Consider the following 14,164-nt stretch of genomic DNA (forward strand, 5'->3'; position numbering starts at 1 on the left):
TGAGAATTTGAGACCACCCATACGGCCATACCCACTTATCTAGTGAACAGTAGTCTCTTCCCCCTAATCTCGTTTGAAAAAGCATGCTCGAGTGCTTGACTATAATATTGAAGTTAATCTATTGTTGTGAATAAAATAATGCGGTTATAACATTATCCACAACAAATAGATTAATTCTACACAAAGATTGATCATACTCAATAAATAAGATTTCAACACCTTCCAACTCATATTCCAACACTTCTCAATATCAAATAAACAAGTATCTAAAGTAAAATAATTAATGTAAAAGAAGAACAAACCACAAGACAAAAATATATCGTGGTTCGGCAATTTGTCTATGTCCACACTGAGAGTTCCAAAGTTTTCCTTAATGTCCAGAATAACAGATTACAAGTCTCTCAATTCACTCACAAAGAATGAACACTCATTTCTGAAAAATTTAATCTCTTATAATTATAATCTCTTTCTTGGTTTTGAAAAATTTAAGTTTCTACATAAAAAACCTATATTTATACTATTTCAGAAAACTTCCAAAATAAGTCAAATTCATGATGAAAAACGGTAAAGCGCGGGTCGCGCCTTGTCCAGGCATAACTATAGCGCAAGTGGCGCCTTCACACCATAGACAAAAAAAAAACACCTTTTTTCTCTACATCTATTATAAATCAACTTTCAGACTACACTGTCAACATTGATTTCTCTACTATATTTTTTTTATGTCGTCGCTTGTGATGAACTTTTCTCTTTGTATCATGTGGACTGTGGACCATTTCGCACCAGGGGTCACAAGAGTTTGTCCTATCACTAGATCTAAGCCATCAAGTGCAATACAGACAGTGATCTAAGCCAGAAACCTCCCTAGAGCTAAAAAATGTTTTCCGCCATGATTGATAATACAATAAAAACTGGATCAGATTATGATCGAATTCAAGAACTAAAATCATTTGATGATACTAAAGCCGGTGTGAAAGGACTAGTTGATGATGGTGTCACGAAAATCCCACAAATATTCATCCACCCACCATCATCAGATATGAAATCATCTCTGGGTGGTAACTACAGGATTCCAGTGATAGACTTCGCAGGTGTCCAAAATGATACAACTCGACGTAGTAGCATAGTTGAAGAAGTCCGTCGTGCATCTGAGACAGGCGGCTTTTTTCAGTTGGTGAACCATGGAATAGACGTAAGTGTATTGGATGAAATGATTGGAAGTGTACGAAAATTTTATGAACAACCAAAGGAAGTGAAGTCCAAGTACTATACTCGTGATTTTAGTTTAAAAGTGAGATATAACAGTAACTTCGATTTGTACCAATCTCCTGCTGCTAATTGGAGGGACTCAATGAGTTGTACTATGGCTCCTGAACCTCCCAGTCCTGAAGAGTTGCCTTTGGTGTGCAGGTATATATGTTCCCCCTTGGTTTTGTTGGTTGATGTTATTAATTAATGTATGTTTAAGAGCAGCTTGATTAGATATAAGGAATTGTAGCAAAAACTGATAATATCTAGTGATAGAGAAATTAATGTTCAATTTTTAGAATACATGGACGTTCAGATCAATTGGTTATTTTCGATCTTTCCGTTTTCCCACAAAAGAGTGGAGCATGATCTCCCAGAGAGGAGAGTGACCATCATTGACTGACAACTTCTTCTTCTCTGACCAGACTCTTTTTGAAGATTTTTCTTCTCTAAGAACTGATCTAACATATACTACCATGGAAAACCCACTAGCTTCAGTCAATGATTTTCCCCCCTTACCAGCAACATCTCCAACTGTTGCTAACTAGTAATGTTCCTCCTCAAGATTCAAACTTGACTTCTCCATTAGTTCAAGTTCACACTCCTAATCCATGGAGCTCTCTCTTCAAAACAAGTAGCTCTGCTGCGTTAAAGAAGGTGAATGTCAACATAGTTGATGGTGTTGCAATAATCCCATATGATATTATTAACAAGGGTATAACCGAGTGGAGTGACTATGTGGTGGCCTTTTTCATGGGAAGGAGGCTGCCTTACCCCTTAGTGCGGGATTTTTTGTAAAAGAACTGGAAAATCAAGGGCGAGTACTCCATCTCTACTGACAAAGATTTATTCTACTTCAAATTCAGTTACTTTAGATGAAGATATGAGGCAAATCTTAGAAGCAAACCCAATCTATATCACTGGGAAGCTTTTTGTGGTTCGGCAGTGGACACCCGAGGTGGAAGCTCAGAAATCTTCAATTAAAACATTGCCAGTTTGGGTAAAACTGATGAACTTACCCAAACATTTATGGACATATGATGGACTCGACTATATAGCTAGTCTAATAGGAAATCCGATTTGTATGGACCAAGCCACTAAGCTATGACAGAGACTCGACTTTGCAAAGTTTTGTGTTGAGGTTCCACCTGACCATGAGTATAAGAAATCAGTGAGGATCAAGATAAATGGAAAGGAGATGAAGAGCTTGAATACCCATGGATTCCAGTAGTCTGCCTAGCTTGTGAAAAGTTTGGGCACAAAGGCAGTCAGCTGTGCATCCAAGGTTAAAACTGTATGGGCAGCAAAAGAGACTAATGACAAACAGAAAGAGCGAGAGGTGAATAATGTACCAGCTGAAGTAATTGAAGATATTAATGTGGTGGACAATTGTAATGAAAATCAGGACTTTGATGTAAGTTTTATATCCCCAGTTATAGAGCAACCTAGTGAACCAATTGTGCAGACTGTAAATTCCTTCCAAATGATTGAACAAGAAGAAAGAGAGGAGGAATTAGGTACACCTCCACATTCGCACAGATGAACTTCAAGTAACATTCAATTGATCTCATTTGGTGTACTACACCATACACATGTGGAAACAGTAACTGCATTAGTGCAAGGTGGTGCTTTTAGTAACCAAAGAGAAGCGAGTAATATGGATATACACCAATCCATACTCCCTTGAACCAACTGCCGAATAGTAGAGAAATAAACATGTATGAAGGGTTAGTTGCCGGAAATGAGGAGGTAGATGATGTTCTCTCCGAGAATGAATTCGAGTTGTTTGGGGATAGAGTGTGTAGAAAGTAATTTAGAGAAAAATTTAGTGAATGAGAGAGCTCATCACTTATATTTATAGAATCATAATAGAAACCCTAGAAAGGGTAATAAAGTAATTACAGTGGTAATATAGGAAAAATACTATAATAGCCCTGCTAACACTCCCCTTCAAGCTGGACTATGGATATCACACATACCCAGCTTAGGCAAAACCTCTGAAAATAGTCTACTACTAACGCGCCTTCAGAAGAAAGTCCATGAAATGGCCGAGGACGCCGGAACATATAAAGCACAAATCTGTCCAGAAGTCACTTTCTCACGTAGAAAGTACCGATCAACCTCTATATGTCTGGTACGATCATGTTGCACAGGATTAGCCAAAATGCTAAGAGCAGACTTGTTGTCACAATAAAGCTTAATCAGAAGAGAGACATGTAGATGAAGGTGTCGTAGAAGACATTTTAGCCATATTAGCTCACATACACCTTGAGCCATCGCCCTGTACTCTGCTTCGGCACTGGACCTAGAAACAACATCTTGTTTCTTACTCCGCCATGTAACCAAATTACCACCAATAGTGGTAATAATACAGTAGATCGACGATCGGATCTACAACCCGCGATAGTCGATCACCCACGCTTCGACACGAGAATGACCATTATCTCGAAACAAAATGCTACGTCCAGGACATCCTTTGAGATAACGAAGCACACAAATAGCTGCCTGAAGATGAGGAAGGCGCGGCTTGTGCGTAAACTGACTGAGAACTCCAACCACATATGTAATATCAGGACGGGTAAGAGAAAGATAGAGGAGCTTCCCAAGAAGCCGCTGATACTGACCAATGTCGTCCAACAACTCCCCATCATAGTCGGCTAGGTGATGAACAGCAGGACGACATGCAAGTTGCCCTGAAGCAGAGAGAAGATCAAGAATATACTTTCTCTGAGAGATAAAAATACCAGAACTAGAACGAGCAACCTCAATCCCAAGGAAGTAACGCAAGGGGCCGAGATCTTTCACTGGAAGATGCTGTAAGATAGGATTTTAGGTCACTAATACCCTGAACATCATCGCCAGTAATAACAATATCATCCACATAAACAAGCAATACAACAATCTTCGTACCAGAGTGTCGAAGAAACAAGGTGTGGTCAGTTTGACTCTGAACATATCCATATGCAGTCATGGTTGCAGCAAATGTTTCAGCCCAAGTGCGAGGAGACAATTTAAGCCCATAGATAGACTTTTTCAACCGGCACACCAAGCCCGAAGTAGAAGAAGAACGGAAACCAGGTGGTGAAGACATATACACCTCTTCTTGTAAAGCCCCATTGAGAGAGGCATTTTTCACATCCATCTGAAAAAGGGGCCATGACTTGGACGCAGCAAGAGAAAAAATAACTTGAATCGTATTCATCTTGGCCACAAAAGCAAAGGTCTCCTGATAATCAACCCCATGAATTTGTGCATACCCCTTAGCAACCAACCGAGCCGTGTACCTACTAACTGTTCCATCTGGGTTTTGTTTCACCCTGAAAACCCATTTACACCCGACTGCTCTACGGCCAGGCGGAAGAGAAACCAAGACCCAAGTATTATTGACCTCTAATGCATGTAATTCCTCCAACATTGCAGCCTTCCAATGAGGCTGGGCCAACGCCTCTGCCATCATGCGTGGTATATCAACCAATGAGAGAGAAGCCCGAAAAGATCGTAACTAGGAGACAAACGATGATCCGAAGCATAATCGGTGATAGAATAAGCTACTGATATTAGCATATCTAGTCGGCATTCTGCGGTATGCTTCTCTTCCGAAACAAAGAATAGGTGGAGTATCAGTTCTATCAATAACCGGTAAATCAACATCAATAGTAACTAGTACAGGAGGGATAGGAGATGACTCAATACCTGATAAAAGTGAATCAGTGGCAAGTGGTGAACCTGGAGAAGCAGAAGATGTCGGGCAGTCTGGTGGAGAAGGTTGGTGCCCTGGATATCGACGAGTATAGACCTGTAAAGGAGGTGAAACCAAATGTGGAACTGGAGGGGAGACTATAGGCTCTGGCTGAACACTCATCGGAAGTGGAAAAGAAATAAGAACCGAATGTGAATCCTCATGAGGAAAAGGGAGTACTGGAAACCACTCCCCCTGAGATAGAACATCACCTGAAAAGAATAGAGCATGTTTGAAGAAAGTAACGTCCATGGAGATGAAACAACGACGCGATGAGGGGTGATAACACCGATAACCCTTCTGAGTATGAGAGTAACCAAGGAACACACATTTCAAGGCACGTGGATCTAGTTTAGAGATAGACCTGGTGACTTGGACGAAACAAACACACCTATAAACACGAGGTGGGATTTGAAAAACAGAACGATCAGAATGAATAATGGAATACGGAGTGCGAAAGCCAAGAGCTCAAGATGGAGAACGGTTAATGAGATACACCGCCATAAGGACAGCATCAGACCATAAACGTGAAGGAACATTCATGCCAATAGACATAGCACGAGCAAGATCAAGAATATGACGGTTTTTTATTTCTGACTTACCATTTTGTTGTGGAGTCTGAGTGTTAGAGGTTTGATGCAAAATACCATTGGCCTTATAGAACTGTCGAAGACCATGAGATAGAAATTCCCCACCCTGATCGGAACGAAAGACTTTAACTGTTGTACCAAACTGTGTACGAACCATTGCAGTAAAACTCTGGAAAATGGAGGAGACTTCATCTTTGGATTTCATTAAATAAACCCAAGTACACCTAGAGAAATCGTCAATGAATAACACAAAATAACGAAATCCTAAAACAGAAGTGACCGGGGCAGGACCCCAAACATCAGAGTGCACAATATCAAACAAAGACGAAGTTTTATTACTACTTAATGGATAAGGGCTACAATGATGTTTATCTAGTTCACATGTCTCACAAGATAGACTTGACATGGATACTTTGGAAAAGAAAGATGGAAACAAATAACGTAGATACTCAAAAGAAATATAACCTAAGCGGTGATGCCAACGTAACACCCGCTTTACATTTTCACTACCAGACGAAGACTCTAACTGGAGGGCATGGGGAGAGATTGAAGAAATAGGTCTATCCTGTACATATAAGCCACCCTCTTCACGTCCACTGCCAATCACCTTCTGCGACACCAGATCTTGGAAAACACAGTAAGATGGATAAAAGGTTACACTGCAGTTTACATCTTTGGTAAGTTTACTAACAGAAATAAGAATGGTGATCAACTTGGGGACATGAAGAACATCAGGTAACAAAATGAATCGATGGTGGGATACAACCCCGCCCTCTACAATAGGTGTTTTGCCCCATTGGCAAGACGAACTGTCCGTTTCCAAGAACTAGATGCATAATTCCGAAAAAGAGAAGACATACCAGTCATATTATCAGTGGCACCCAAATCAACAATCCAGGGTGAAGTTTGGGATGCAGAAGCACTATTGGCAGATGCAAAATTACCTGCATGAGAAGGTCCCGGTTGAGAAGACATAAAGAGAAATTGTCGGAACCTGTTGATCTCTTTTGGAGAAAGAGCACTAGAAGCAGAAGACTCTAATGTACTAGAGTCAATAGATAGGTGTGCTGAGGACTGAGATGTTGATCGTGGTGGTTGAAAACCAGGAGGACGATCGTGTAATTGATAACATGTTGCCTTTACATGCCCAAATCTACCACAATGATCACACTTCTTGTTTGGAGGACGAGAACTACCAGAGGCCGTTGGCAATGGCAAAAGCCCAGGCAATGGTGCCCGGAAAGTTTGTGGAGGAACTGACGATGGTGGCGGATAAGCATAACGGACTGCCATAGCAGAAGTCTCGCATGAAGGCCCGAGTACGAGGCACAAGGCATTTCGGCGACTCTCGATCGAAAGAGACAATAGGCATGTGCTTCCTCGAGAGTTGGGAACGGATGCTTGTCAAGCGGATGAACAACAAAGATACTCAAACTTCGGATTGAGCCCCCAAAGAAGCGAAATACTCGATTCTTCTCCACAATTTTTGCATAAATCTCTCTGGCGCATTAGTCGGCCATTCAATAAAACTATCATAATGAGATAGTTCTTCCCAACCGGATCGAAGTCTCGCGATAAAATGCCCCCAAGAGATCGAGTTCCCTGTTTGAAATTTCCAATCTCATTGGAAAGTTGGAAACTCCTTGCATTATTTTGTCTTTGAGAATATACTGTACGAAGAGATTCCCAAATAAGATATGCAGTGTCTGTAAACAAATAGCCAGCAGAAATCGTTGGTTGCATAGAATTAATCAACCAAGTCCTCACCATAGAATCATCTGAGAACCACTTAGCATACTTCGGATCAGTTTCTGTAGGTGCCTTTTCTGTGCCCAGAAGAAATCCTATCTTTCCACGGCCTCCAACAAACAATTTTACAGACTGTGCCCATCGAACATAGTTCAAACCATCTAGTAGCTATGAGGTAACTTTCAAATTCGGATTATCATGAACAGGGTAAAAGGACTGAACATCTTCACCCGTTCTAACCGAAGAAACAGTCGAGATAGTAGACTCATCACTATTAGTCATATCGATTAAATAATTACCTCAAAAATAATAAACAGATCTGAGATTCAGATCAACACCTATCACATCTCGCGATTGGTTATAAAAAAAAAAAAAACGCAGAAGCTTAGGTTGCAATCAGAACAATTTGCTTGAATAGTTCTGATATCATGTAGAAAGTAATTTAGGGAAAAGTTAAGTGAATGAGAGAGCTCATCATTTATATTTATAGAATCATAATAGAAACCCTAGAAAGGGTAATAAAATAATTACAGAGGTAATATAGGAAAAATACTATAATAGCCCTGCTAACAGAGTGGCCCCAACACTTGCATTGCCTAAGAGCACATCAAGGTATGCAATGCCTTCAGTGAATCAACATCAATGGACTACTGTGAAACCAAAGGAAGAAAGTGGATCCAAGTGCATTCTTCAGGAGAAATAGAGCATACACTTGCAATGATGAAGAATGTAAAGTCACTAATAAAAAACAAAATAGATGAGATGTCTTGAAGACTACACCAAAGACCTTACTCTTGGACTCACTTATGTGTGTTGTACTTGTGAAGGTTTCTTTTGTAGCTAGGAGAAAGTGCAGACTCATCTCAGGAAGGATCAACCTAAGATAGTGAAGGAAATCATGATGAGAAAGTAGGATTTTGATATCACTACTTTCGTAGGTTAGATTGATGCATGTCTAGTGTATCATCTCTTTTATGTTAGGCTTGAATTGAAATAGCGATTAGCTTGTGTATGGCTTGATGCCCGTTGAACTTGTAAGTTTATTGTGTTACTCCCTTTAATGATCTAACTCTAAGGGGGTTTTTGTAAGGTTCTATCTTTGGCAATAAAACGGCCGTCTGCCGTAACCCCAGCTTAATTTTTTTTTTAAATGATCTCCCTGAGCTCAGTTTTTGGACTTGTGCAAGTAAGGAGATAGCAGTACCAGTGTTTAGTACTTCAGTAGTACAAACTAACTAAAAGTTTCTTGCTGCAAAGCCTGGTAAATTTCTGGGACTAGGTACTAGTACAAGTATATACAACCATCTATCTGCTAATTAAGATAAAAAACACTGCTGCATCCAAACATCTGGGTGAACTGTGAAAGTGTGAAGTATCAAACTTTGATTAAGTATGAAGATCTTCTTTTACTGTAACAGGTAACTACATGTAATTATTACTATGACTTACCAGTAGTACCTATCATTTTGCTGAACATCTTCGTAACGAGCACTAATATATAATATTGACCATTTCTAAATAAAGACATAAGTGGGTCTTCTCTTGCTTTCTTTGATTTTAAGGGATATACTGCTGGAGTTTTCTAAGCATGTTCAAGTATTAGGGGATACTTTGTCTGAAGTTATATCAGAGGCTCTCGGACTCAACTCGAACCATCTTAAAGACATGGGTTCTGTGGAGGGTCTTTCTGCTGCATGTCACTATTATCCAGCATGTCCAGAACCAGAACTGACCATGGGAACCACCAATCATTCTGATCCTGATTTCTTCACTGTCCTACTACAAGATCACGTAGGAGGTTTACAAGTTCATCACGAAAACCAATGGGTTGACGTCTCTCCCCTGCGTGGAGGTTTAATAATAAATATAGGTGACATTCTTCAGGTAACTTAATTAAGCATTGTTTTTTTTCTCTAACTTGTTCTACAAAAATCACATTTACCCATTATTTAGCGTGTTGATACATGTTGCTCTAAGGAACCCCTTGAAAGAATTAAGACACACTTACAATTTCCCACAGTATATAAGTTTATTTGATTTTAAATTTATTTCGAGTACGTTTAATTTTGGTTGTGGACGTCCTGTCCTAATGCAGCTTGTCTCGAATAATAAACTTAAGAGCAGTGAGCACAGAGTGCTTGCCAAAAGAGAAGGGCCAAGAATTTCTGTGGCATGCTTCTTCAGGCCAGGTATGCAGTCGACGAAGGTATATGGTCCCATCAAAGAGTTGCTGTCAGAACAAAATCCTCCCCTCTATAGGGAAACTACTGTACGTGATTATGCTGCTTATTTCTTTGCCAAAGGATTGGATGGGGAGCCTGCTCTTACACATTTCCTCTTGTGACTTTGGATTGGTCCTTGGAAGACTTTATAGCTACTACAAATGGTTATTTCATGCCAGGGTACCTTGTTTACATTTGTATTTAGAGACAGATGCATGTCATGGTAGTGATTTTGGTGGTTGTGCTCCTGTTGCCGAAGTTGGGCCTAGATATATGCATGCAGGGGCACTGAAGTTAGAGAGGAGACTTTCTTGGATTAAAAACAAAGTATAGATGAAAGTTTGCATTTTAGGTCCCAAAAACCTTCTTCACAGTCCACTGTTGATATTGAATCCGTAACAGATATATATGAACGATGACATTGATAATGTGATCTTTAAAATTGTTTTTGAACGTGTCTATCTGTTAGTCTCTGGTTCATAATTCATAGTGTGCATTTAAATTTTAATGAGGTTGCATGCGTGACTAAAACTTCTTGATGGAATCAAGGGACCACTCTCTATTTCTGCATTTCTTTTATTGCTTTGACTGAGAGCATCCATAATTCCATAACCACTTAATCTAGTGAAGAGTAGTCTCTTCCCCCTAATCTCTTTAGAAAAAGCATGCTTCAGTGCTTGACTATACTGAAGTGAATCTATTATAAAATGCAGAACTGATTAACGTGGGGATTTTGTCGGTGATAGACATGTTCAAACTCACATGATTGTTTTGTTGTGGGATTCATACAAGCTTGTCCTATCCTTGTTTCTTATTAGTTAAGTACAATACAGACAGAGATCAAAGCCGGAAACCTCCCTAGACAAAAAATGTTGTCCACCATGATTGAAAATCCAATCAAAACTCAATCAGATTATGATCGAAAACAAGAACTGGAATAATTTGATGATACTAAAGCCGATGTGAAAGGACTGGGTGATGAAGGTGTCACGAAAATCCCTCAAATATTCATCCACCCACCATCATCAGTTGATCTCAACAAAAATACATCTCTGGGTAACTACAGAATTCCAGCGATAGACTTCAAAGGTGTCAAAAATGTTACAACTCGGTCGTAGCATCGTTGAAGAAGTACGTCGTTAAATCAACTTTCAAACTACACTGTCAACATTGATTTCTCTACTATATTTTTTTTATGTCGTCGCTTGTGATGAACTTTTCTCTTTGTATCATGTGGACTGTGGACCATTTCGCACGAGGGGTCATAAGAGTTTGTCCTATCACTGTTTCTTAGTGGTCATCAAGTGCAATACAGACAGTGATCTAAGCCAGAAACCTCCCTAGAGCTAAAAAATGTTCTCCGCCATGATTGATAATCCAATGAAAACTGGATCAGATTATGATCGAATTCAAGAACTAAAATCATTTGATGATACTAAAGCCGGTGTGAAAGGACTAGTTGATGAAGGTGTCACGAAAATACCACAAATATTCATCCACCCACCATCATCAGATATGAAATCATCTCTGGGTGGTAACTACAGGATCCCAGTGATAGACTTCACAGGTGTCCAAAATGATACAACTCGACGTAGTAGCATAGTTGAAGAAGTCCGTCGTGCATCTGAGACAGGCGGCTTTTTTCAGTTGGTGAACCATGGAATAGACGTACGTGTATTGGATGAAATGATTGGAAGTGTACGAAAGTTTCATGAACAACCAAAGGAAGTGAAGTCCAAGTACTATACTCGTGATCTTAGTGTAAAAGTGAGATATAGCAGTAACTTCGATTTGTACCAATCTCCTGCTGCTAATTGGAGGGACTCAATTTATTGTACTTTGGCTCCTGAACCTCCCAGTCCTGAAGAGTTGCCTTTGGAGTGCAGGTATATGTTCACCCTTGGGTTTGTTGGTTAATGTTTTTAACTTATGTTAAGAGCAGCTTGATTAGATACAAGGAATTGTAGAATGTAAAAACAGAACTGATCTGCTATATATAATCTGGATTTCATTCGTAAGGGGTTTACTGTATTACTGTATTAGTGTATTAATGATTTTGGTGTTTTGATTTTATTTTTATCACCGTAGCAAAAGGTGATAATTTCTAGTGATAGGAAAAGTTTCATTTCAGAATTTGTGCTGCAGTAGAGAACTTGTGCTGAAATTTTCTGAAATTCCTCTCTCCATGTCCAGTAAACAAAACCTTGTAAATAGAAGCCTTAACACATCTTGATACCCACCCTTTCCTTTACTTTTATCCAATAACCATTCCAATTCTTGCTGCCAAGTTTGTTGTAGCACTCTATTGTACCGAGCTCTATGTAAAAGGCATGTCCAGATTTCTCTACCATATATACAGCTAAAGAACAAATGTTCTTGTGTCTCTACTCCTCGATTACACAGAACACACACATCCGATGCAATAAAGTTCCATTGTTTTAGTCTCTGCAAAGTCTTCAATCCATCTCTCAATGCTAACCAACTAATGAATGAGAGGCTTGGAATCTTATTGGTAAGCCATATCAGTCTATGCCATGAAACTTACTGCTTTGACTGCCTTATACGACAGATTTTTGTGGAGTATGATCTCCCTGAGCTCTGTTTTTGGACTCGTAAAAGAGTTCCTTGTAAATTAGGGAGATAGCAGTACTGGTATTTAGTACTTCAGTACTACAAACTAACTAAAAGTTTTCTTGCTGCAAATCCTGGTAAATTTCTGGCACAAGTTACTAATATCAGTGTATACAACCGTCTATATGCTCAATAAGAACAAAAATACTGCTGCATCCAAACATCTGGGTGAACTGTGAAGTATCAAACTCAGAAAAAGTGTGAAGATCTTCTTTTACTCTAACAAGTAACTACATGTAATTATTACTATGACTTACCAGTAGTACCTATCTTTTTGCTTAACATTATTACTATGACTTACCAGTACTACTATAGAATATTGACGATTCCTAAATAAAGACATAAGTGGGTCTTCTGTTGCTTTCTTTGATTTCAAGGGATATACTGTTGGAGTTTTCTAAGCATGTTCAAGTATTAGGGGTTACTTTGTCTGAAGTTATATCAGAAGCTCTCGGACTCAACTCGAACCATCTTAAAGACATGGGTATTGTGGAGGGTCTTGCTGCTATATGCCACTATTATCCAGCGTGTCCAGAACCAGAACTGACTATGGGAACCACCAAGCATTCTGATCCTGATTTCTTCACTGTCCTTCTTCAAGATCACCTAGGCGGTTTACAAGTTCTCCACGAAAACCAATGGGTCGACGTCTCTCCCCTGTGTGGTGGTTTAATAGTAAATTTAGGAGACTTTCTTCAGGTAATTTAAGCATTGTTTTTTTCTCTAACTTGCTCTACAAAAATCACATTTTCCCATTATTTAGTGTGTTGATACTTGTTGCTCTAAGGAACCCCTTGAAAGAATTAAGACACACTTACAATTTCCCACAGTATATAATTTTATTTGATTTTAAATTTATTTTGAGTACGTTTAATTTAGGTTGTGGACGTCCTGTCCTAATGCAGCTTGTCTCGAATAATAAACTTAAGAGCAGTGAGCACAGAGTTCTTGCTAAAAAAGAAGGGCCAAGAATTTCTGTGGCATGCTTCTTCAGGCCAGACTTGCAGTCGACGATGCTAATTGGTCCCATCAAAGAGTTGCAGTCAGAAGAAAATCCTCCCCTATTCAGGGAAACTACTGTACGTGATTACCTTGCTTACTACTTTAGCAAAGGATTGGATGGGGAGTCTGCTCTTCCACATTTCCGCTTGTGAGTTTATATTGGTGCTTGGAAGACTTCATAGCCAGGGCACTTTGTTAATTACATTTGCATTTCGATACTGATGCAAGTCATGACAGCTAGTGCTTTAGATTGTTATATATGAACTTTCTTTATAAAAGATGCACAACGAAGAACGCTTAGTACATTTCTGAAGGATACTTAAAGGCAATCAAATAAGTTCGACACGTAGTCCCCGCAGCACCTAAAAGTAGATCCATCCCTCTATTTCAGCAGCTCAAATGTGTTTGAATTTAAATGATAATTTGTTATTCAGAGTAAGCTTACTGCGGCTTGATCAGCTCAGATGAAATCGAACCATGAAGAAAAGGGAGTGAGAATATCGCTTTTGTAAAGAGAGTTTAGCTAAGTGGCCGGGAAGCAGGAGCTTAGTTTGATGGATCAATGATGAGTGACGCAGAACTGAGAATGAAATGTTTTGGTTCATAAAAAGTTGCCTAGATTATATTGGCTATTTCATCCAATTAAAAATCAAGTTTGTCATAGTAGAACTAATTTCATTTAATAAATTCTCTGCAAGGAATACGTAGATCTCGTGCAGCAACTGACTTCTCTTTCAATTAGTAAACCAACATATGTTTTGGATGAGATGATTGATGGTGTGCCGTGTGCGTAGGTTCAATGAGCAACCAGAACGAGAATGAAATCTTTTGATCGTTCATGGAGTGTTGCCTAGATTGACTATAGTGGCCAATTTTATCCAATTAAAAAAAAAAAAGTTTGTCACAGTAAAAACTTATTTCAATTAATAAATTCTCTGCGACGATTACGTAGATTTGAATATTTTTTCTACCTTTTTCTTGTGACC

At 39.2% G+C, this 14,164-nt stretch overlaps 2 protein-coding genes across 2 annotated transcripts; both read left to right on the forward strand.

The window, feature by feature from the left end:
- The first annotated feature begins 626 nt into the window (after positions 1-626).
- On the forward strand, positions 627-10,004 carry LOC147478341 (1-aminocyclopropane-1-carboxylate oxidase homolog 1-like). The gene is made up of 3 exons (XM_086584813.1): positions 627-1,407; positions 8,886-9,207; positions 9,419-10,004. Exons 1-3 carry the CDS (start codon positions 875-877, stop codon positions 9,665-9,667), a joined length of 1,104 nt encoding a protein of 367 aa, XP_086440939.1. The 5' UTR covers positions 627-874; the 3' UTR covers positions 9,668-10,004.
- Positions 10,005-10,779: 775 nt separating this feature from the next.
- On the forward strand, positions 10,780-13,483 carry LOC147478342 (1-aminocyclopropane-1-carboxylate oxidase homolog 1-like). Its single transcript, XM_086584812.1, has 3 exons — positions 10,780-11,431; positions 12,554-12,875; positions 13,082-13,483. Exons 1-3 carry the CDS (start codon positions 10,899-10,901, stop codon positions 13,328-13,330), a joined length of 1,104 nt encoding a protein of 367 aa, XP_086440938.1. The 5' UTR covers positions 10,780-10,898; the 3' UTR covers positions 13,331-13,483.
- Positions 13,484-14,164: the final 681 nt, after the last annotated feature.

Source organism: Coptis chinensis, chromosome 9 (assembly GCF_015680905.1).
Source record: "Coptis chinensis isolate HL-2020 chromosome 9, ASM1568090v1, whole genome shotgun sequence".
Taxonomy (NCBI): Eukaryota; Viridiplantae; Streptophyta; class Magnoliopsida; order Ranunculales; family Ranunculaceae; genus Coptis; species Coptis chinensis.

Excerpts from the sequence above, each read along its gene's own strand:
- LOC147478341 (XM_086584813.1), top strand. The coding sequence starts at position 875 with ATGTTTTCCGCCATGATTGATAATACAATAAAAACTGGATCAGATTAT. Across the intron at positions 1,408-8,885 it reads GAGTTGCCTTTGGTGTGCAG|GGATATACTGCTGGAGTTTT; the intron begins GTATATATGTTC and ends TTTGATTTTAAG. Across the intron at positions 9,208-9,418 it reads ATATAGGTGACATTCTTCAG|CTTGTCTCGAATAATAAACT; the intron begins GTAACTTAATTA and ends GTCCTAATGCAG.
- LOC147478342 (XM_086584812.1), top strand. The coding sequence starts at position 10,899 with ATGTTCTCCGCCATGATTGATAATCCAATGAAAACTGGATCAGATTAT. Across the intron at positions 11,432-12,553 it reads GAGTTGCCTTTGGAGTGCAG|GGATATACTGTTGGAGTTTT; the intron begins GTATATGTTCAC and ends TTTGATTTCAAG. Across the intron at positions 12,876-13,081 it reads ATTTAGGAGACTTTCTTCAG|CTTGTCTCGAATAATAAACT; the intron begins GTAATTTAAGCA and ends GTCCTAATGCAG.